The following is a 23,899-nucleotide window of genomic DNA, read 5'->3' as shown; positions in this document are numbered from 1 at the left end:
CTGTTTCTCTTTCTCACTCTCACAGAAATGCACACACAAACACACACTTGCCTCACTGTCCTGTGTGATCTGCACCTCCTCTCCTTGTGGCACCTGTGCAATGTGCAACTGACCCTGTGGAATCTGAGAGACACACATGAAGGATGAGAAACAACAGCAGCAGGAACAAATATGATCAATAAATAAAGAAATTTGCAATGGCATGTTTTCCTTTAATCCCAAGCCCTATTTTCCCCAATGAAATCTACATATAAATATCATTCATCTATAAATTATAGTTAGAAAGTCTTTTTAGTATAAAATTCCCTCTGTGTGTTTCTCTGGACAGTGTTTCCCTGTTGAGCTGCAGTAGAGAGATAGCAACAAAAAGAGGGAATTTTGTACTAAAGAGGCTGTAGCTTTGGAAGATCCTATCTTGATTTGTCCAACTCTGACTGATGAAGCCTCATATTACCTTCATATAAACTTCTGAATAAATCTTTACACAGAATAAGAACTGTGGATTGTGTCCCTCGTCATTTACACTGAAATTGCATTAGGAAATTACCTTTTAATTACCAGTATAAACAGGAGGAATTATAATAGCTAATGAAAAGTGTGTCAATGTTCATATTGGCATTAAGTATTGTTTTAAGACAGACTTTAGCAACTGTGAACCTATCCTTTGAGCTTAATTTTAACTGCAATGTACATAATGCAATTAAAAGTAATTAACTCGGCAGCTCTAGTGTGGTACATGTAATCTGGCAACAACACAATACAAATTTTGTTTAGTAATGATTGTTGCAGCACTGAATCACTGCCAGTAGGTATACTAGATTTCCTCGATAGAGTAAGATCAACAGTACTCATAAATTTCAGGCTCGGCCGCACCCTTTAATACTCCACAGAGTGTCGGGAGGGTAATAACTACACAGTCAGCTCTTGACAATCTTTCTCAACCACTGTTCCACCTTCTCACTGACTTCTCCTCCTGCCTGTCCGCCCTTTATCTCTTATGCCTGTTCTTTCCTTTCTCAGACGAGTCGTTTTTCATCAGTACCTCCACACCCATGCATCATGAAGCAACCTATTAACAACAGTATTACTCAACAATGTAAATTATGAGGTAGCTTTGTGGCACTGTCATAAAGTGGGTGCACCTATGAGTCAAGGTGCAGAAGGGAAGTTACTTCTCTAATGATCACGTAATATAATAAGATTATGTATTATAACCACTATTACCTTTTTTAGTCGTTTAAGCTATCTTAACAACTCAGACACGCGCACTTGTAGCACCAGGACAGGACGATCTAATTCAATTTCCTCATGAAAAAACCCCACATGACATACTCTGTCCCACAGCTTGTGTGTATCTGTCAGTGATTTTTTGGACCACACAACAAGCAGACAAGAATGAGCCAAGCTGCTCTTCTTCAATTTATGGCTGTAACCTCAATAACAAACCTTAAAGAAGGTGGCAAGTTCCACTTTTGCCCCATATAATTTGATATTTTGGGTGATTTAATGGCATAGGAAATACTAGATATGAGAGGTCCATTCACTTCCTCATTGTCAGCCCACCTGTAACGCTCTACTGGGACTGGTTGTGACCTTAGACCATAGTAGATGTACAAGGACATCCAATCCCCAAGCATGGACCACTCCTTCATTGACATGAGCCGTACTACATTTCTGCACAATTCTGGATGCTTCACCAAACTGTGGTGGGAGCTGTGATCTGTCCGCATTCACTATGAATCCTGCTATATGGAACCCTTATATGACAGCAGCCAAAGAAAGAAAGAAGGATACACACCAATCAGCCTCAACATTAAAACTTCCTGCCTATGTTTGTGTAGTCGCCCTTGTGCAGCCAAAACAGCTCTGACCCATCCAGGTATGAACTCCACAAGACCTCTGAAGGTGTCCTGTGGTATCAGGTACCAAGATGTTAGCATCAGATCGTTAAAGTCCTGTAAGGTGTGAGGTGGGGCCTCCATGGATGGGACTTGCTTTTTCAACATATCCCACAGATGCATGATGGTATTAAGATCTGGGGAATTTGGAGGCAAAGTCAACACTTTAAACTCTTTGTCATGTTCTTCAAACTATTCCTGAACAATTTTTGCTGAGTAGCAGGGCGCATTATCCTGCTGAAAGAGGCCACTGCCATCAGGGAATACCGCTGCTATGAAGGGCTGTACTTGGTCTGCAACAATGTTTAGGTAGGTGGTACATGTCAAAGTAACATTGAATGCCATGACAGGGGTTTCCCAGCATAACATTGCCCAGGGCATCACACTTCCCCCACCGGCTTTCCTTCTTCTGCTGCCATCTTTTCAATAGTGCTACAGTAGTTTGTGGGATTGGACAACACAGGCCAGCCTTTGCTCCCCACACGCGTCAATGAGTTTTTGGCATCCATGACCCTGTTGCCCGTTCTCCTAGGTGCTAACCACTGCCTACTGGGAACACCCCACAAGACTTGCCATTTTGGAAATGCTCTGACCCAATCTTCTAGTCATCACCATTTGGCCCTTGTAAAAAGTTGCTCAGATCCTTATGTTTGCCCATTTTTACTGCTTCCAACACATTAATTCATTGAACTGACTGTTCACTTGCTGTCTAATATATCCCACCCCTTGACAGGTAACATTGTCATTGAAGACTCATACTCTTACTGTTACAGAATATTCTTTTGTGTGTTTTGCCAGTAAATAAAATGTTTGCTTATGGATTCAGAGAAAGTATGAGGGATGAGATGTCTGATACTCACCACCTGAACTTGTCCATCCTCGCCAATACGGTGGAACTGGACCTGCTGATTGGCCAGCGTGTAGTGCAAGGTTTGCTGCGTGGCAGTCTCAATGTGGGCTGTTTCTTCTGCAATGCCTCCCTCTGAAGGATAAGCAGTATGGTCATTGGTGTGCTCATGTGTCCAATGTAAGTACAGTAGGTCAGGAATATTGTGCAACTGATTCCAGAATACATCAGAAATAAGGATGAGGTCTCTAAGACACAGACACAGGCAGACACACAATTCCACGCACACCCACACATAATCATACAAGGGGCCTTAGTAAGCTCATAAAAAACCTGGCTAATTCCTAGGCCATCTGCCGGATGATGGTGTGTTTATACTTCATCAAACGCCTAAATACACAACAAGGACTCTCCAGCTAGCCATCCAAACACACTCATGGTCTCTCAGCCAAACACAAACTCCGGGCCTCAGTCTAAACGCCCACTATCACACCAGCAGTCTGAAACTCCTGCATGGACGTGTTGCATCACCCGCCACAGCTCCACACCAACCTGAACATGTTCAAACACCATTTCAGCAGTCAAAAACAGCACAGCGCTCAGTGACAGTGGAATCTACACCACAGGCCACAAAATAAACACAATTACACCTTCTCTTCAAGACATCATATGTGCAGCAATAAAAAGACCATTTGGAAGACGTGAGGACTGAAAAGATTTGAGGTCCTTGCTCGTAAGACACCATGCAGCAGTTAACATTGCTGAGAAAGGCAGTCTGACTATTTTTTTGACCTTGACAAAAAAACTGAATGTAGCTTTAAATGACATTAAACATAAAGCACAGATCACATACACCTCAAAAATTATGTTTTGTGCTTTGTTGCTTTGAAAACTAAGGCTGTCTCCCATCTTTTGTTATTACGGCTATGTACCGTATTATGGAAATAATCCTTAGTAGTTTTGCTTGCCAGACGAGGAAGGAAGACACAGGTGGCTTGTGGAAACAACAGTTTTGGTCTGAGCTGTCCTTGCTGGTTCACGGTTTTAAAACCAGAAGAATTGCCTCTTTCCTGTCCATTAACATATAATCTGATTAAGCAAGGAAAGATTGTTTGGTTTGTGTCTTTGCATGTTTGTGCATTCACCATCTGAACTAGTATTTGGGTCGTACACGGGTGTGTGTGGCCTGAAAAGGCAGGGTCTGACAAACCACTCCTAATGTGTGCTCACAGGATATTTCGGTTTCCCCTGCAGTCTTACTTTCCCCTGGTCAGAGGTGAGAGGTGATGGCTCACAGGGAGGGAAGGACAGCAAGCATTGTGTGCCGATTACAACCATCTGCAAAAATACACACTAGATCTGAATTTGGGTTCAGGTCTTGATATAGCTTTCATATAGCTGATGATATAGGACCTGTCAGAGTTCACTTTGTGTGTGACTATGTTTATTGACTATCTGCATAGTAATTTTTCTAAAAGTAGTAGAACAGCAACCAAAAGGGAAAAGGGGAATTTTAAATGATTTGTCTACTGGTGCAAAGCAGCCAATCGATGAGAAAATGGTCCAAATAAATTGTGCAACCTGGTAGTTCACTGGTCATGCCAAAACTAACCAACTGAAAATCTGCACCAAATCTATTTGCTACTGTGTTAATGTTAATGGAAAGTGTCTAGGTGAACTAACCAGTCGAGTGTTACAGAAATGACAATTCATTGGTAGCAATCTATAGTAAAGCTCTAGGTTTGCAGAAAGTAAACGCATCCATCCATTCCTTTCAAATTGGTTGAGCACTGGTTCAAATTCCCAGCTAAAAGTTAAAAAAAAAAAAAAAAAATCCAAATTTTTTTTGCTGACAGCAGAAAGATAATAAGTTTCATAACTACGAGCCAAGTGATGTCACATGCTGCTCCACTAAAACCAACAGAAACTGAAAACGAGTGGTGGCTTCACTGGCCTGTAAGCAAAACAAACAGGAGCAGATGTCTCTTTTTTGAGGTCTGTAGTTGATTCCCGACACTGTGCATCTTGTTTGATTAGAAAACAACCACAGAAACGTAGCAACATTATCAGCTGATAAAGACTTATGTGAGTGGAGCCAGGTTGTTATTAGTTTTCCCAGACAATAGAGATAAAGGTTAATGTGCTCACTCCCAAAGCATATAGTAAACACAAAAGTAATTGGACAATTGACAGTTGATCAGTTTCATGTCCAGGTGTGGCCTGTTCCCTCGTTATTTCATGACAAATTATGCAGATAAAAGGTGTTGATTGAGGAGTTGATTCCATGTGTTTAATTTCGATTTGGTAGCTCTCCATGGGAACTCTCCATATGTGGTCCGAAGAGGTGTTGATGCAAATGAAAGAGGCCATCATTAGGCTGAAAAAAACATAACAAACCTATCAGACAAATAGCAGAAACTGTGGAGTGGCCAAATCAACAATATAGTACATTCTTAAAAAGAAGGAATGCACTGGCGATCTCAGAAGACAACTAAAGTTGATGATCACAGAATTCTTTCCTCGGTGACTCAGGTTGAGAACACTCTCGATGCAAAACTGATAGGACGGTGCTTCACAGTACAGATGGATAATGACACAAAACATACTGCAAAAGCAACCCAAGAGCTTCTCAAGTCAAAGAAACGGAATATTCTTCAATGGCCAAGTAAGTCACCTGATCTCAACCCAATCCAGCTTTTCACTTACTGAAGACAAAACTGAGGGCAGAAAGACCCATATACAAGCAGCAACTGAAGGCTGCTGCAGTAAAGGCCTGGCAAAACATCTCAAGGGAGGAAACTCAATATTTGGTGATGTTCATGGGTTCCAGATGTCAGGCAATCATTGGCTGCGAAGGATTTTCACCCAAGTATATAAAATAATCCTTATATTGACAATTACATTGGTTTGTCCAATTATTTTGAGCCTCTGAAAATGAGGGACTATGTATAAAATGGCTGTAATTCCTAAACAGTTAATGTGATATTTATGTCAAACCCCTTGAATTAAAGCTGAAAGTATACACTTCAATCGCATCTTGAACACTTTGTTTTAAATCAAATGTGGTGGTGTGCAGAGGCAGAAAATTATGAAAATAGTGTCACTGTCCAAATACTTACGGACCTAACTGTTGGTGTCACAAGGTTCCAAAGTACTTTGATTTTCCTAAATACAAAGATTCAGAAGCTTAAAAGTTTGCCCTTAATGTGATTTTTCACATGTTGAAATGCATACCACTTCTTTATTCTGTGAGTACATATCTCCATGATCCTTTGTATTAGTCATGGTAGTTTACTTATTATTCTATATTTTGCGTATGCTGGGTTGTTCTCTGTTAAGTTTTTTCAGATATGTTTATGATAAAGAAGAACTTTTACTCTCTCTCACCCGCTGCTGTGTCTTTTTTTCTTTTTGTCACTCTCTGTGTCTCTATCAACACATATATATAAGCCTGAATCTTAAAGCATATACACCAGCTTCAAGAAAATCACTTGTCTTTAGTATCCATGTTAATGCAACAAAGGTGGTAATAATTAACTCCAGACCTCACTGTTCAGGGGTACGTGGGTTGTTAGTATGAAGTTGCTACTATGTATTTTTCATGAGTTAACAACAACGTATCTACACATAGTCACATAGACACAACACCACATTCTAGTTAGCATATGCCATGGTCGTGAGACACAGGAAGTTATACAGATCTGGTACATGACTTCTTCTCCGCAACACAACAGCAGCACAGACAAAAAAAACACTTTACAGCCCCAAGATAATAACCTGTACTCTACCTGTGACTGAATTACGAGGCGTGCGTTTGGAGAAGCTCTTGACGGCCAGACTTTGGCCACGCTGCTTGCGTCTCCAGGCTGTGCGACACTTTGAGTCAATGCTTTGCTTGATGCGGTACCAGTCTGACTCAGTGATGCCAAATTTGTGGAACAAGTGACCTGTGGGGGCATGGAAAGGTTAAGGGTCATCACATACTGTATTATTAATCAAATATGGTTGGCTTGGTCATGAATGGGTGTATCATGTCTCTAAATTGACCTGTCTCAAGGCTCTCTCCTTTTCAGGGTTTCAATATGTCCTTTTGCCTCCTGAAGGATGCTCCCTCCTTTGATTTGCCTGCCATGCTCCCCCCTTTAATTTGCCTGCTTGAGCATTGGTTGAGGGTGTCCCGCATACTTTCAGTATTTTCACACGCCCCTGCCCCATTTTTAGAGCCTTGTGACACCACTCCACTCACCTAATCTTGAAGGCAACCTTGGCATCAATACAAGACGTAGCAGCCAGCATAATTCACTAACAAGGATGTCACAGGCTGACAATATTAGGTTCACAATTTATATTTGAAATATTGTTTTATCATTAAATTTGAAAGTTGTGTCTCATCATAACAATATGTATGCAAAGCTTGCTTGTTTGTACATTTAAGTCCTAAACTCTTTACAACAACAGAATACAGTACATTGGCCTACATATAGCACGTACACGTACGATGGTGTTGGAGAGCGCTGTCTAACACGCTGGTCCAAAATCTCTCATAGGTGTTCAGTTGGATTGAGATCTGGTGACTGTGAAGTCCATAGTATGTGATTCACATCATTTTCATACTCGTCAAACCTTTCAGTGAGCCCTCGTGCTCTATGGATGGGGGCACTGTCATCCTGTTTCTCCACTCATTTTTCAGGTTTCTCCTTTGATTTGTCACCCCTCTGTATAAGCAGAGGGCCACTTGGCAGCTCATTTATACATAAATTAACAACGCGGGTAGGCTGAGGATTGAAAATAAGACAGCAGGGGAGCTGAGGGGTATCTGCAGATAGTGGGATGGCAAAGTAAGACAGTCCTTTTGCACCTGATGGGTCATGTACAGGCAGGCAGGGCAGGTGCTCCTTAATACTTTTTGCCCCCGTTTTTTTTTTTTTTTAAGGCAGGCAGAATGTGTCACCCGAAAGTCACCTGACAATGCTCCAGCATCTGCATACTTCTACGCCACGCCAAATCTGCATGTAACTACATACACCCAGACTGCTGAGGGGAAATACAGCTACCCAAGTATGCAAACACTTGTGTATGCTATGGGGGATATTTACTAAAACCCCCTGCAGGGGGCACGAGCTGAACTCTGTAGGATATGCTACAGCTAACAGAGTCCCTCTTTAAAATGCAATGCAATGCAATGCAATGCAGTGAAAGATGTAAATACAGTATATAGCCACAGGACTTTCATAAATATCCATCTGTCTACCATCATAACCTTGAGTCTGCTTAATCTTGAATCAAAGAGTTCACTGATTTGAAGGTGACTCCATTAGGATCTTTCTACCAGACATATGCTCGTCATTTAGAGTCTGGTATGTTATAAAATGTGTTGCACATTAATTCGTGTGTGCAGTGATGAATGCATGTTGTTATAACCCGCCTTGGGAATACAGACTGCAGTCTATTTCTGTGTTCAATTCAGTGCCGCTTTGTAATGGAACAGGGATGAAATGTGGAAAGGTCTAAGGGAGTTCATTTACAGCTATAAGCAGGCAAGGGTTGGAACTCTAGCTTGAGTGTATTAGTATTAGTATACTTTAAATAATGCAGAAATCATGTGTTAATCATGAGAAAAACATTGGTTACTGGAAACTGCCTTGGCAGTTAATAGGTGGTCATTTTGCAAATTAAGTCATCACAAACTGGCAAGTTCAAACAGCTCAGAAACATTTGACAGGGAGTTGAGGGGTAAAACAGAAAAATTTCAGCTCCTATGCATAATTTTAAGGATAGATTTTTTTCTGGATTTACCTTTGAGGCTTGAGAGAGTCTGTCAGTGCTGGGAGCTAGTACATAAAAAGACGCTTCTTGTAAAGTGGCTTCTCATGCAATAATGTACCGCTAGGTGTACCATCACTTTGTCCAAAACCTATCACAAAGTGAAGCAGGAGGCATGAAATTGATACACGTGTCGGTAGTACACAGTTATGATGTGAGGACTCACAGCGAATGCCATAGATCATGAGCGGGTCCAGCTGCTTCTTGCCATGTTTGCCCTGCCCAGAGAGATTTGACATGGCCTGGACCTCACGATGGAATAGGTAGTCCAACAGGGTCAGTGCCATTTTCTCGGCTGTACGGCAGTTGGTGCTGATATGAAGCATGTCAGCTGGAGACACTGGGCAACGAACCCGCATCTCTGGGTTGTTCTCATCACCCAGCCAGGTGCCCTCTGGATAATCATCTAGAGAACAGAGGAGGGACAGTTCTTCAATCACAGCTACACAGCTCTCTTTCAGCAAACCTGTATTTTGTTACTAATACTGAGATCTGGGGTAGTATGTTAATTCTACCTAACTTTTCTTCAATGAAGAAAGGCAAAATACTCTATGAAATGTATTGATTCACAGTTTGACAAATACTACAATGGAACAGTCACCGAGACTCTGTTCTTTATACCATGTAATACAACAGCACAGCCATGTGGCAGTAAAGGCAAAATACGTAAATTATGAGCAAACCAGTGTTATTATTACAGATATTAAAAAGCAGAATATGTGGTTTGGCTGTTTGCTCACAGCGTATGTTAGCTGTTAGGCCCACCACACAAACAAACACATAAACAAAGCATGAGACACACTGTTCTGACAACACATGGTACTATCTAGCTAATGCTGACTAACATTATTTTATCATGATATCCTGCAGCTGCAAATAAATTAATAATAGTTTGCCTTTGAAGATAACTAAGAACTTCCTAGTACACTGAAAATAACCCAACCAACAATCACAGCAAATATAAGAACAATGTGGACTTCATTTAGGTTTGCACAACTAGAAATGAACTATTCTTTCTACGGCTCAGCCAGATCAACTGAGTAAATTCTACTGAAAACATGAATGACCAGCAAAACATTTATCAATAGAGTCTGAGACAGAACCACAGGGACATGAACAAGATACGTCAGCACAGTTTTCTGTCCTTTCTATATCCAGATCATCTGAAAGAGTCCTGTTAGCCTCAAAAATAAAAATGGAAAACTTATTTTTTGGAGGTCTGAAAAAAATGCAAGGCAACTACCCTAGCGATATATTACAAGCCCTCCGCATTGCAGAGTTGACACAGATGTCTTTACTGCACAACACTGTTATGTTATTAGTGAGATTGGTGACATGTCTCTGCTTGTGCTGAGAAGTCACAAAGCGTTGGAAGTCATGCTGATGGCCTAAATAAAGCAAAGGGAGGCTTGTTGTTGACGTAGCAGGTTTAAGGCTTGTGTTTCCTTTGCCTCACTGTAGAAATTTGGCCCAAAGTCAGTAATCATTCTCTCTACTGGGTAAAAAACAAAATTTTGAAACTAATAAACCTGCAACTTTTCTCATTGCTGTTCTATCTGTGATGGTATTACTCTAGATTTGTGACAGCGATGGGTGTATACAGTGTAATGTATACACACAGTTGTCAGTTTATTAGGAACACTTAGCTAAAACTACTGCAGTCTAGTACAACAGTCCTGCAATAAATCCCACCTTCATGATTGTTATAATGTTCAGTTTTTGCTGAAACTGTCTTAAAGAGCTGCTGGTTAAATAACATGATCATTTTGGTGGCTGCAATTTGTGGTCCTGATTAACTGTATTACATTATAAAGAGTTGTGTGTGTGTTGTTTAGCCCACCCTCATTGATTTAAATGGGGTGGACAAAATAATAGGAACACCTGTCAACATGACGCAATGCAGGTCAACAGCACCACAGACTACATCCTGCAAAATGATCATACACTTGAATCAACACCCCTTTAAAACAGTTTCAACAAAAACTGAACGTTGACACCCTCATGAAGGTAGGAAGTATTTCAGGACTGTTGTATTAGACTGCATTAGTTTTAGCTAGGTGTTCCTAATATACTGCTAACTGTCCTTAAACAAATATACAACCTTGTCATCAACATAACCAATATATTAACTCTGACACTGAATGTTTACTCCCTCAATCCATATGAATAGTGAAGAATATTTTCAGAAACTCAAAAGGGCTCGTCCTGAGAAGGAGCAAAGACAGTCTTGACCAGATGTATTAGCAAAACATGGGAACTTAGAAACTTAAGAAAACACACATGGGACATCTAAACAGTCCTACCAGTGTGATTAGCTATCCAATTATTTTGTTTCGAATATTTCCAGGCTTAAACCCGTGCTGCTGTGGCAGCTGAAGCAGCAAGAGAGATCCAGGAAGGAATAGCTGTAACTAATGAAGAGACAGATATAGGAGAGGAGGAGGAGGAAGACAGCAGTCAACATGCTACTGTGGGAGAGCCAGTGAGGGCAGAAGTGACAGGTGAGATTTACAGCAAACACAGAGATAGAGCTGTAAATATTGTTCAGTTATTTGTGTGTCTCAAAGTACTTGGCAATTCAAATATTTATAGTGGAGCACCTTAAATATGGTGTTTAATAATACTGTATACAAAGTATTAAACCCCCCTCCACATGTGTATGTGTATCATCTTAATCATAAACATATCTGAAAAAAAACTTAACAGAGAACAACCCAGCATACGCAACATATAAAATAATAAGTAAACTACCATGACTAATACAAAGGATCATGGAGATATGTACTCACAGAATAAAGAAGTGGTATGCATTTCAACATGTGAAAAATCACATTTAAGGCAAACTTTTAAGCTACTGAATCTTTGTATTTAGGACATCAAAGCACTTTGAAACCTTGTGACACCAACAGTTAGGTCCGTAAGTATTTGGACAGTGACACTATTTTCGAAATTCCGCCTCTGCACAACATCATAATTGATTTAAAACAAAGTGTTCAAGATGTGATTGAAGTGTATACTCTCAGCTTTAATTCAAGGGGTTTGACATAAATATCACATTAACTGTTTAGGAATTACAGCCATTTTATACATAGTCCCTCATTTTCAGAGGCTCAAAGTAATTGGACAAACCAATGTAATTGTCAATATAAGGATTATTTTATATACTTGGGTGAAAATCCTTTGCAGCCAAGGATTGCCTGACATCTGGAACCCATGAACATCACCAAATACTGAGTTTCCTCCCTTGAGATGTTTCGCCAGGCCTTTACTGCAGCAGCCTTCAGTTGCTGCTTGTATATGGGTCTTTCTGCCCTCAGTTTTGTCTTCAGTAAGTGAAAAGCTGGATTGGTTTGAGATCAGGTGACTGACTTGGCCATTGAAGAATATTCCGTTTCTTTGACTTGAGAAGCTCTTGGGTTGCTTTTGCAGTATGTTTTGTGTCATTATCCATCTGTACTGTGAAGCACCATCCTATCAGTTTTGCAGCATTTGGCTCAATCTGAGCAGAGAGTATAACCCTATATACACTTCAGAATTCATCCTGCTACTTCTATCAACAGTGACATCATCAATAAACACCAGTGCCTTTAATTTGGTTTCATCTGTCCAAAGAATTTTCTTCCAGAGCTGGGCAGGCTTTTTTTTTAGATGTTTTCTGGCAAAGTCTAATCTGGTCTTTCTGTTCATGAGTGTTACCAGTGGTTTGTACCTTGTGGTAAAGCCTCTGTATTTACATTCATGACGGCATCTCTTGATAATAGACTTTGACAATGATACGCCTGCCTCCTCCAGAGGGTTTTTGACCTGGCCAGATGTTGTGAAAGGGTTTTTCTTCACCAAAGAAAGAGTTCTGCAATGTTCCACTTTAGTTGTTTTCTGTGGTCTTCCAGGCCTTTTGGTGTTGCTGAGCTCTCCACTGTATTACTTCTTTTTAAGAATGTATCAAATTGTTGATTTGGCCACTCCTAAAGTTTAAGTTAGGAGTAAAGATAGGTTTGTTGTGCTTTTTAAGCCTAATGATGGCCGCCTTCGTTTGCAACAACACCTCTTTGGACTGCATATTGAGAGTTCCCAACACTTGGAATCAACTCCAGACCTTTTATCTGCTCAATTTATCATGAAATAACAAGGGAACAGGCAACACCTGGCCATGAAAATGATTGTCAGAAACCTGTCCTATTACTTTTGAGCCTCTTAAAATGAGGGACTAGTTATAAAAATGGCTGGAATTCCTAAACGGTTAATGTGATATTTTTGTTAAACCCCTTGAATTAAAGCCAAAAAACTTCAATCACATCTTGATGGCTTCATTTAAAATCCATCCATGGTGGTGGCTTTACGGTGGCAAAATTATGAAATTGTGTCACTGTCCATATACTTTTATACCTCACTGTATATGAACAGTATGGACTCATACCTTCTGAATTGAGTGTGATGAGTGTGACATTTTGGCCATTTTGCGCGTTGCTGGAATGGCCACCATTGGAAACAGAGTCACTGGCCTCGGAGCCACTCTCCTGTTCTTCCTGACTCTCCTCAGGGCCCGGCACCTTTACCAGGATTGTGTTCTGCCGCCGCCTGGTCACAGTGCTGAAAAGATGCACAAATACACAATCAGTAGATAAAACATACACAAAAATCACAGCAGTGATCACCTCGTATGCGGAATTAAGACTTATTAGCCACTGAATGTGAATGTGAGCCACTCACTTGCTGAGCAGGTTCTCCAGCGGGGTGTCCTCTTGGCTAGAGCCCTTCGGGTGTTCACTGCTCACTATCACATTTGTTTGTGGAACGACACTGAAGGAGAAAATGAAAACACACTGACTAACTGCCACATGTACTGTATGCTTGCTTTGCACAATCTAAACTAAGCCTAAGATATGTGGTTTTGCTAGTACCTGTGATCACAATAGAGCTTTGTAAAATGACTAAAAGGTACATTTCTCTGCATTATAAAAGGACTACACCTAATTTTGCCTTAGAATTATAATTCATCTCCATTAGACTGCACTCTACACCTGAATAGAGACAATGTTTGATTTGCTCAAAATGTGATGGTGGGCAAACACTTTTAGCTTACCATCGCACTTTGTTCCAAGTTTGAGTGGCCCCCTGAGGCGACCCTGCAACCATGGGAACCTGGATAGGACTCTTGGCACAGGGCACCATACTGTCCAGTTTTCGTCCAAGGGCTTTGCATGTGGCATCCAGAGCCTGTAACTTTGACTCAATCCCCTCCAGTCGCTGGCTGATTGATGCGGTGAAAGAAACCAACAGGTTCTGGGAAGAAAGAGAATAAGATCTTGAATGTGTAATTTATCCCCCAATTTTTTATTTTCATCCAGTTATTGTGATAATGTAAAAACACAGTTAACACAGTTTCCATTATACAGGGTTGGTACCTTTATAAAAGATATGTCTTGGTTGTTGCTGTTGTTCTCTTGACTGTTGCTTAATTTCCTCTTTTTTTTCTGAGGCCTTTCTCCATCGTCTTCATGATTGTCCAGCATGTCTGGCATGAATCATATACAGAAACACACTCAGACCAAAACACAACAGCCTCTTTTTTTTCATAATTAATTTCACTATGGGATGTCTTGAATGAAGCTGTGTCCCTGCTCAAATCCTTGGTAATATTACTGAGCATCTGCTGAGACCGAATCCCAAGCGCATATAGTGTTTAATATACAGATTTAAAATAACACCGTTACAGTTACTCATTAAATGTCCGTGTTAAATATGGCCGCACTTGCTTAATTGGGAACCTAACCATATCTGGTCAAGAAGAGAATGGCAATGTCCAGAAATTCACTGTAAAGGATAGATAGAAAAATAGTACATTTTCATATCGCTTCATAGGACTCTTACCTGTACGGTCATCCTGGTTAAAGTCCTCCACAGTTATTTGCACAATTTCATCCAAGTCTTGCTCAGACATTTTTCACAGCTGAAATAAAAAAAGTAAGACAGCAAGATATTTCTTTACTGACTTGCTATTATATGGCTGAATATCATCCTGGTGCGTCTGTTGATGCCTCTTTCACTTAAAATTTGACTACTCACACAACTGAAGTAATCTTAAATAATATATACTGACTTTCACATGTCTGTATGATTCAGGGACGTTAAAGAAACTTTTTTTTTTTTAAAGTTGCTTCTGACCAAGAAGAACACAACTGATCCATATGAATATAACACTATATTTTTTCCTTGATGTTTAGTCTCATCTGTCATTGTAGAGGTATGATTGACATATACTTCTGCTTTTTTATGACATCATAATGCTGTTTGTCTTTATCTTATCTGTACCTAACCTATCCCGGCTGTGCATACAGTACAACTTCTACAATAAAAGTGGTTTTCTGTATGCTACTGATATCCCTGGAGCATAACATATGTGTAAGTAAGTAAGTCCATTTTGATAGGAGAGAGTTGTAGTGTAATTACAACATTTGATTTTGATCATGAAATCACTATTTTGTGTGCTAAGATAACTGTATGTGCATCGACAAATGAAATGAAACACAAACAGGAGTAAACTTTCATTTCCGTGCATCACATCAACAAAGTTCACTTTATTTTCTGATTACCGTGCATTCAAATCTACTATGGATTTATTTGTGCTTTCATCTGAGTTTATTTGCCTCTTCTGGCACATAACATTACAAGCATGAGTGTGACAGCTGAATTCCAAAGCTTCTAAAATGGAAAAGGTAAGATTCATAGGCCAGTGTAAATTCATGCAGCAATTGTTTTTTTTGTTTTTGTTTGTTTTTTAGATGACAACTCATACTGTTTAATGCAAGGACAGTCACCTTATGAAACCACATCACAAATCACAGTTCTTTACAGTTCATGTAATAAATGTAAGGATACATTTTTTACTCTATTAATAACTTAAATTCTAAGTCAAATACAATATATTGTACTATCGTACTTGTAATTTCATTATCCAAGTACAGGGACATGTCTTCTCAGAAGAGAGACAACTCAGATCCAAACACAAGTTGGGTGACAGTAACAGTGTGTTTATGAGACCGCGAAAACTGGTATCCAGAGACATCATGTGTCAGCCTTCTCTTGTGTTAATTCCTCCAGTTGTATATTCATGGAAAACTGCAAATTTCAGTCCAATATAATCAAATACGGGCAATTTGGCAACGATAGTGAAAAGCCTGTAATCATCTCTGATAGCAACTAACTTTATACCGAAAAAACCCGCCAGCATTTTCTTAACTGACGGTTGATATTAGCTAGCGTTAGCTCTGGTAGTATGAGGGGAAAGGGGGTAGGGCGCAGCTGTTGTGGCAAAACCCTGCTTCCCTAGATGCTGCCTCCTAAGCTGCTACGACCATGAAAATATCATATAGCGCTGGTAAAGCCGTGCTAGCCACCTAACTGCGTTTAGAATGACACTCCACTGTTAACGTTACGACTAGGTAGCTAACTGGGCGGGGGTCTTCTTGACGATGTGAAGTATGGGCAAAATAAAACAAACAACTAACCTAACTTGGGTATTTCTGTAATTTCAATTAATGTATCGCCACTGACGTTTCAACTCCCGCATTTCGAAAAAGAAACGTTATGCAAAAAGTTCCATTGGCTAACTAGCCTGAACAGAAACAGATTAGCTAACGTTAGCTCGCGCTACAAAATCGGATTTGCGAGCTTGCTAGCTAACGTTAAAGCTGAAGGAGGGCTAAGGAGCCGCTGTTTACGCTAGCGTGGTGATTAGCATGCTAATGGGGCCTAAAGGCCGTCGAAATGTAATGCAAAAATCGTAAACTACTGAAAGACATAACGGTAGAATTTGATTTTGATTCAGCTTCTTTCCCCCAGTCCTGGCACACAACACATGTACCGTGTAAGATTGGGTTATATTACCGTGTGAATGATGAATTCTCGTGTTGTTTGTAGAGATTCCGATAACGGCGCCGTTCCTCGCGAGAGATGAGCCCTTGCCTTCGTGTGTTCCTCACATGGAAGGTTCCTCACTCGCTCAGGGTAACCCAGGCTCAGTCTGAAGCGGTCTGCTTCCGATAGTCACCACGGCTGGAAAAACACACAGAGCCATCCGCAGATTTATCCTTAATTACTGTACCGCTCCGTTCATTATAACAAGAGGAGACTGTGGCACTGAGATGTCTTGAGCTGTTTAGCTTATTGTTTCATATTAATAATGTAAAGATGGCTTTGGCAGAAATGATCGTGCTCGACTTTCATTTCTGGACGGGGTCTCTATATAACGTTAGGTTACGTATCGCCACTAAAGCAACAAACGTGTATCTGTGCGTAGTTATTTTAATATTTACAGTTTCTTCATAGCAATTCTGAATGTTCAGATGCCCTAGAAGAAGTTATCGATTTGGCAAGGCTCCGGACACCTATTAGTTATGTATAACCTGGTCGCACAGATTCTGGAAGTTGTCACCGGCGTTTACCCGTGACTGGTAAAGCAATTTGGACTGCCAGGGACTCAATTTAACGTAACTAACATTTCTCAGAGGTTGTCGTATCACTGGTTGCTCTGACTATTCAGAGCTTCATGTGACCGAGGGGGTCCATCATTCTGTCCACCAGAATGTAAAGGGGGGGGGAAATAAATAAAAGATCTCGCTCGAGCCAGCCAGGAGTCGAACCTAGAATCTTCTGATCCGTAGTCAGACGCGTTATCCATTGCGCCACTGGCCCGCGCACTTCCCAGAGGAGGGTATCACTAATTTGAGAAAGCTGCGCGAAATATGCTTCGGATTGCCCGGATTGATCACGTTCGTTTCTAACTCGTTTTGATCATGTATGCTAACATATATGTACTGTGACTTTGTGACAAAAAAATATGACAAACATGAGAATTATCGCAATTTAACTACATAGTTTGAGTTCAGATAATCCTGTTTTACATAGGTATTAAAAGCTGTAGATTTTTTTGAGTGAAGGTTTTTGTAATAATAAATAGTCCAAACAGTGCTCAGGCCTATGAGATCCACGAGTCGCGTTATGGTGAACCTTTCTCTGCCGTCACTTCTGAGCCACTACGCTTCCGAAGAGCCTGTGACCGCGCCCCTTTGCCTGTGTAGCCCATGGGAGGTGTGTAGTGCAAGCAAACTAATTGCTTAATAATAGCTTTTCATAAGGGCAGGTGAATGAAACCCTTTACGGGAAAATGCTTTGAGCTAAGGTGGCAACTAGAACCGGAAATAGTGAGTGTGTGTGGGGGGGGGGGGGGGACCTTTGAGCTCTGTTGATCAGCTGTTGCCGAGGTGCAATACCTGCGGTCACTTTATACCTCGCAGTTAATTTTGACAGCACTATCTGCGGCCAATCATAAAGGGGACATCTCGTTTGAGGCGAACATTTTCTCTTTCCGCTTCCTCTTTGTAGACACCGGCAGAGCGATCCACAGGGACACGACCATCATGAAGTTCTGTGCAAAGCGAACTTTCTTCTTTCTAATGTCTGTCATATGTTTCTGCGTTGCCGCCGATCTGCATGGTAAGTAGGAGAAGACGAATTTCTTTGCACGGTGACGTGAGTGATAACAAGTAGAATACGTTGGTTTCGGGTCCGACTGCACCGAATAACATCTGAATAACACACTCTGGCTGCAGCGTTGTTTGAATGTGTCTCTCGGGACCGGGACCATTGTTAACTTGATGTTCTGCCGCACCCGTTCACCCCATCACATTGCGCCTTAATCGACTTGACCTCACACCTACATACTGGCGATGCTTCGTGTTCAAAGGTGAAAGAAAAAAAAAAAAATAAGTTATGAATTACACAATACAAGACATACCAACACAGACAAAACCTGAAAAACCGGGAAGTTGGGACACACTGCACATTGCTTGTAGGTTTGCTAGAGCAGAAAGAAAAGTGAAAATTAATAAATTAGTTTAAAAAAAATGAATAGATGAATAAAAATGGAGAAGAATAGAAATACTTAAAATATTACTAGGGGCCATATGTGGAAAAAGGAATCAGTGTCGAAGGTAGTGTAGAAAGGGGGATTGAGTTGAGTGTGAACATAAATGGCTTTGGCTGAAGCCCATGCCGCCAAGTGTGGTAGTCATGTGGGTTCTATGAAGGACTTTATACTGTATTGGTAGGGTATTTTGAACTGCATGTCATAGAAAATGTGTTATTGCATATGCTTTGCCAGTTGATATCTATTGGTAGGTTATTTACATCTGTGGTACATTTATCTGCAGGGATTGATATTGTTCTGTCTTCAGACACTAGGAGGCCAGTTTTATTTATTCATGATAATCCGTTCTTATGCTGGTTTAGAGAAGTATTTTTTCCTCTTTTTCACAACCTTATTTATTCAATGACACCGCGAAATGCAGTTAAGATTGCTCAAATCTGGTAAGTTAACAGCGTATTGACTCAATGTGGAGTATTTTCCCCTTTTTCACAACCTTGTTCTCCTTTAGTTTTAGCCATCACCTCTATAGTAATAATATTTCACTCCAAAGAGAGTGTAGAGATTAGATTTTTTTTTAATTTTTTTTTTTTTTAAACATTCAACTTTACAGTAGAGTCAGAGCAAGCAGCTTGTTTTAAATAAATACTCAGGATGTAACTTGGTCAAGTTATTTAAACCACTTAACTCGAGATCAAGTGTTAACACGCTCAAAATGTATTTTACAGTCATCAGCTGAGCTGCAAATCAGAATTCAGTTGGCCAAAGGTGAATCAGGGTGTAGCTCTGCAACCTGATCAGCACAGAACTAGGTTGAAGGGCGAATGGGCGTTTTCCACTACAATGTAACTTGATGCATTAAATGGTCTGCATCAATAATGTGTTAAATTACTGTGCTACTATAATTTTAGTTATAAAGTTGCAACTAACAGTTGTTCTTTATTTATTTATTACTATCCTATTCAGTATTTTCTTCAACAACTGATCTGTCAGTATTTTTTATTTACAACTAATTGTAATAAAATTCCAGTTCCAAATAGTGGAAAAATTTAATCATGAATTAAACTGTCCCAGAGTCCAAGATGACATCTTCAAATTGCTTGTTTTGTCCGACTAACAGTCCAGACCCAGCCAATGTTTGGCAATTGTCCTTGACTGATGACTGAAACTGTTAAAATGGTTGTTGATTGATTTACCGCTGATCTACTAACTGATTAATCAACTATTTGTTCCAGTACCAGTCAGTTACATGTATTTGAATTATTTATAAAAACAGTATGGCAAACATTGGAGATGGAAAAAGTATATCTTTCACATGGCTGAGATCAAATGGAAAGTTATTGTATTATCTAAGACTTGTTCACTTGTCGGTTGCAGTTGTATAAACATAAGCAACACAACAATCAAATTTAGCATATTTGGAGGAATTGCATTTGTTACTCAGGTTATAAACCATATTTTCCTCGGGAAAGTGAATTGATAAATTGTGAAGAGTCACGTTATGTTTCTCACTCAGTCCTTATGTCCTGACAGCCCCTGAAGTCCACACAAAACTTGGGAGCCTGAGAGGTGAGTATGTGAGCGTAAAGGAGAAGGAGACTGGAGTCCACACCTACCTTGGTGTCCCATTTGCCAAGCCACCCATAGGCCCTGCTCTGAGACTGGCTGCACCTCAGCCTGTAGAGGGATGGGAAGGAGTGAGAGACGCCACCAAGCAGCCACCCATGTAAGGCCTCCACATGCTCCAATTGTTGCATACCACACCTTTGGGCCCATGTCCAAAATTTACTCTTAAAAAAATCTCTTTTTTACAGGTGTATTCAGTATAAAGAGCTTGTGATAGATCTGCTCTATAAGCTCAGTGGCTTTGTGGTAGATCTTCCAGACATTTCAGAAGACTGCCTTTACCTCAACATCTACACTCCTGCAAACAGAGTTCATGATGCCAAGCTCCCAGTAAGCACTCCTTGTTGCATGTTTGAAATGATGCTGCTCAGTTACTGAGGTTAAGCTCTGGAAAAGTTTGGATTGTATCCCTGGAGAATTTGGTTTGATTATTTTTAAGAATTCATAATGGCGAGATGCAGAATGATGCCCATATTTAGAACCAGACTGCAATGGGATTACCTCTAAATATTCGGTCCTGTTTTGTCACCATCAGTTTCGGGACTTCGTCAGGTTGAAGTCTGTTTATGTTAATGTAGTTGGATTGAGATTCTTATGAGGTGAACTCAATGTCCATTATGCTTTGTGGAAAAAATAAGGGTCTTTCTTTACCTTACCAGGTCATGGTCTGGATCCATGGTGGAGGATTTTCTATAGGTTCAGCCTCAACGTTTGATGGCTCTGCCCTGGCTGCTTACCAGGATGTGGTTGTGGTTTTGATCCAATACCGCTTGGGACTTCTTGGCTTTCTCAGGTAAAAACACTCAAGTCACTAAGCACAGTGAACATACAAGGATTACGTCCTACTGTTTTTGACCTGATCTCTGCCACGTGAACAAAAATTCAAATTTGGGTCTCTTTTACCAACTGCTGTGAACATAGCCTGGTAGACAATAATCACATGTTCTGTCCAGCACTGGAGATGAGCACATGTCTGGGAACTTCGGACTGCTGGACCAGGTAGAAGCTCTGAGGTGGATCCAACAGCATATTCACAACTTTGGTGGAGACCCAGATTTAGTTACAATCTTTGGAGAGTCTGCTGGTGGAGCGAGCGTATCCCTCCTGGTAAGGGTTATTCTGCAAGCCTTAAATAAACGTTTTTTTTTTTTTTTTTTCTTTTTTTTTTGTTGCAAGTATTGCACATTTTGAACCCGTCATTTCATCTCTTGCTTTAATCAACAGCTTCTGTCACCATTGTCGCATGGCCTGTTTCACCATGCCATTGCTGAGAGTGGCACCGCTGCAATGGATTTACTCGTAAATGATCCTCTGCCAGTGACGCAGGTTAATTATCAATGTGCCTACTTTTGTGTGTAAACATTCTTCAGTGCACAATATTGAGAATATCATTGTATTTCTAAATTGTTGAGATGGATCCCTTATATTTGTCCTCAGATGGTAGCAAATGTAACTGGCTGTAGCCTGGAAAGCACAGAGAAGACCGCCGATTGCATGAGAAACCTTGATATCGAGACTATTGTGACTATTGGAAAGGTGAGATACTACGTGCAAATTTGATGTAGACTGACTTGATGTGATTAGCTTAGCGTGGGCCTATAATGTCTTCTGCAAGATTTATGTGAAATATTTGGATTAAAATCCAAGGTATGATGTCGCTGTTTTTGTTTTGTCTCTATTTTAACTTTTTTTTAATAATGCGTTTTATTTTTTCAAGGATAAAACATTTAGATTTCCCGTAAATGTTGATGGACACTTCCTGACAAAACCTGTGGATGAGCTGTTCCATAAACATGAGCTTGTCACTATTCCATTCATGACGGGCGTTAATAATGATGAAGGGGGCTGGTTACTTCCTAATGTAAGTGCAAAATGCTCAATTGTTCCTGAAATTTGTGTGACTGAGGAGCGTCCTGATTACCAGGTCAGCCCATGAAAATGAAATTGTTTTGTTTTGCTTCTGTGCATGTCTGAAATGTTAATGGCAGCTGCACCCCCCCCCCCCCCCCGTAGTTCTTTGCTCCTCCAAACTGGACAGAGGGGCTGGATCAGGAGCAGTTCATGGACATGCTGTCCCTCCTTTACTATGATGTAAGACAGACACTGCCTGACATTACAGTATTACTGTTCTTTTAACATGTCAAGCTTCTCTAACAGATGTGTCGCTCATTTTCTCAAGCCCAAAGATGCATTTATCAGAGATTTGATGGTGGATGAATATATTGGAACTGGTGAAGATCGTGTGAAAAATAGAAACGGCTTCACTGAGTTGCTTGGAGATGTGTTATTTACCATTCCAGCTATTAAGGCTGCTAATGCCCACAGAGGTAATTTTTTATACATGATTATTCAAATCCGATTAAGAACCATTATTAAATATTTATCGCAACACACTTTCATAAACACTTTCATTTATCACACCCATTTGTCTACTACCAGATGCAGGCGCCCCTGTTTACCTGTATGAGTACCGGCATTCTCCCAAATTACAGCAGGCTATAAGGCCCAGCTTTGTTGGGAGTGACCATGGAGATGAAATCTTAACAGTATTAGGACTCTGTCTCACAACTACCCATGTCAAATTAGCTGGTAAGAGCAATACAAAAATTACTTTCAATAGACCACAAGATATGTAGGGGTCTTTGGGTGTTTTACCAGATTATCATTATTTTAGATGCTTGCCCGGAAGAGGAGGTACAATTTAGCAGAACCATGATGAACTACTGGGGAAACTTTGCTCGCACAGGGTAGGAATTACCCCTCATTATGCACCAAGTTTTCATAAACATGGGGATAAGACAAACTTGTTCATAACTTTTGTATGTGTGCGCGTAGGTCTCCTAATGGGGATGGCCTTGTCCACTGGCCAAAGTATGGAGCAGAAGAAGACTACCTGATAATTGATTTAAAGGAACAGGTATCTGGTCAGCACCTGAAGAAGGAGCGGTTTGACTTCCTTACTCAGACCCTCCCAGAGAAGATCCGACAACATAGGGAGAAAATAGAGCACAGGGAGCTGTAGAAAAGTCAGCTTTGCTTTCTCCGTTCCATCAATAGTTTTCATCATTACCCACAAACAAGTCAGCCAAAAATGCACCTGACTTACTGTGAGATGTTTGTGATACTACTGGGAAAATAAAAATAACATTTTAACCAACTGAAATACATTTGTAGTACCTTGGAAGATTTTAAAATTCCACAGTTGAACTTAAAAAGTGTGTATTTATGTGTGTGTGTGTGGCAGCAGTTAATAAAGTTGGGGTTATACTGTTTATAGCCGGTGTATAAGAAACATTAGTTTGAATCCAGGGAATACTTATATGAAATCTAAAAGCCCCAAACGAAATATGTTGTAGAAGGGCACCATAAGTCATGGGATAACCCCTACTGTGTTGGCCCACATACTTAATGTCTCCTTAATGATCTGGATGCTAATAAAAAATAAAAATCTTTTGAAGCTGTACTGTTGTTCAATCAGTTAACCAATATTGGCCTATCACAGATATATCGGTATTGGCATATGTTTGCCAATATGAAAAGGTTTTTTTTAAAGAACATAACGCAGAAAAAGGGGCTTGGGGGGGACTGCGAAATGGTGTCATCAGATAGTTTGTTCAACAGAGCGCGCTCCGACTCCACTGTTTACAATGTTCTCGGCACTGTTTGCAGCACATGTAGCAGAATATGCATCACAGCTGAGCAGACGGTGGTGGGGAGTCAAGTGCTGTCTTCACAGTATGTTGCTAACTAGTTTGTGAAATACATGGTTGGAAAGTTAAT

The 23,899-nt window shown here is 40.4% G+C and overlaps 2 protein-coding genes and 1 non-coding gene across 4 annotated transcripts in view; 1 reads left to right on the top strand and 2 right to left on the bottom strand.

The window, feature by feature from the left end:
- LOC120792777 (BTG3 associated nuclear protein) overlaps positions 1 to 16,816 on the bottom strand; it is a 38,199-nt gene extending 21,383 nt beyond the window's left edge. The window contains exons 1-10 of the mRNA XM_040132107.1: positions 16,456 to 16,816; positions 14,440 to 14,518; positions 13,974 to 14,083; positions 13,652 to 13,851; positions 13,279 to 13,368; positions 12,986 to 13,158; positions 8,735 to 8,974; positions 6,534 to 6,692; positions 2,759 to 2,880; positions 52 to 123 (exon numbers count right to left, since the gene is read on the bottom strand). Coding sequence (XP_039988041.1) covers positions 52 to 123; positions 2,759 to 2,880; positions 6,534 to 6,692; positions 8,735 to 8,974; positions 12,986 to 13,158; positions 13,279 to 13,368; positions 13,652 to 13,851; positions 13,974 to 14,083; positions 14,440 to 14,509 — 1,236 coding nt within the window. The 5' untranslated portion in view covers positions 14,510 to 14,518; positions 16,456 to 16,816. The remainder of the gene's footprint in view (positions 1 to 51; positions 124 to 2,758; positions 2,881 to 6,533; positions 6,693 to 8,734; positions 8,975 to 12,985; positions 13,159 to 13,278; positions 13,369 to 13,651; positions 13,852 to 13,973; positions 14,084 to 14,439; positions 14,519 to 16,455) is intronic.
- A 373-nt stretch (positions 16,817 to 17,189) lies between these two features.
- On the bottom strand, positions 17,190 to 17,262 carry trnar-acg. The gene has a single exon. It is a non-coding gene; the product is annotated as a tRNA-Arg (tRNA).
- Positions 17,263 to 17,556: 294 nt separating this feature from the next.
- Positions 17,557 to 23,391, top strand: ces2b (carboxylesterase 2b). Of its 2 annotated transcripts, none has more exons than XM_040131927.1 (14): positions 17,557 to 17,658; positions 17,953 to 18,063; positions 20,027 to 20,219; positions 20,308 to 20,449; positions 20,779 to 20,912; positions 21,073 to 21,226; positions 21,344 to 21,445; positions 21,557 to 21,655; positions 21,837 to 21,980; positions 22,133 to 22,210; positions 22,299 to 22,446; positions 22,559 to 22,708; positions 22,794 to 22,866; positions 22,955 to 23,391. In XM_040131927.1, exons 1-14 carry the CDS (start codon positions 17,652 to 17,654, stop codon positions 23,139 to 23,141), a joined length of 1,722 nt encoding a protein of 573 aa, XP_039987861.1. In that variant the 5' UTR covers positions 17,557 to 17,651; the 3' UTR covers positions 23,142 to 23,391. The 2 variants fall into 2 exon arrangements, with proteins under 2 accessions (XP_039987861.1, XP_039987862.1); XM_040131928.1 differs by lacking the exon at positions 17,557 to 17,658 and adding an exon at positions 17,723 to 17,771.
- Positions 23,392 to 23,899: the final 508 nt, after the last annotated feature.

The sequence above is a fragment of the Xiphias gladius genome, chromosome 8, assembly GCF_016859285.1.
Source record: "Xiphias gladius isolate SHS-SW01 ecotype Sanya breed wild chromosome 8, ASM1685928v1, whole genome shotgun sequence".
NCBI lineage: Eukaryota > Metazoa > Chordata > Actinopteri > Istiophoriformes > Xiphiidae > Xiphias > Xiphias gladius.
This window is presented reverse-complemented; position numbering and strand designations above follow the sequence as displayed.

Bases quoted from the DNA above. Each gene is read 5' to 3' on its own strand.
- ces2b (XM_040131927.1), top strand. The intron at 22,709-22,793 runs GTAAGAGCAATA...TCATTATTTTAG, and splicing joins TACCCATGTCAAATTAGCTG to ATGCTTGCCCGGAAGAGGAG. The intron at 22,867-22,954 runs GTAGGAATTACC...GTGTGCGCGTAG, and splicing joins GGAAACTTTGCTCGCACAGG to GTCTCCTAATGGGGATGGCC.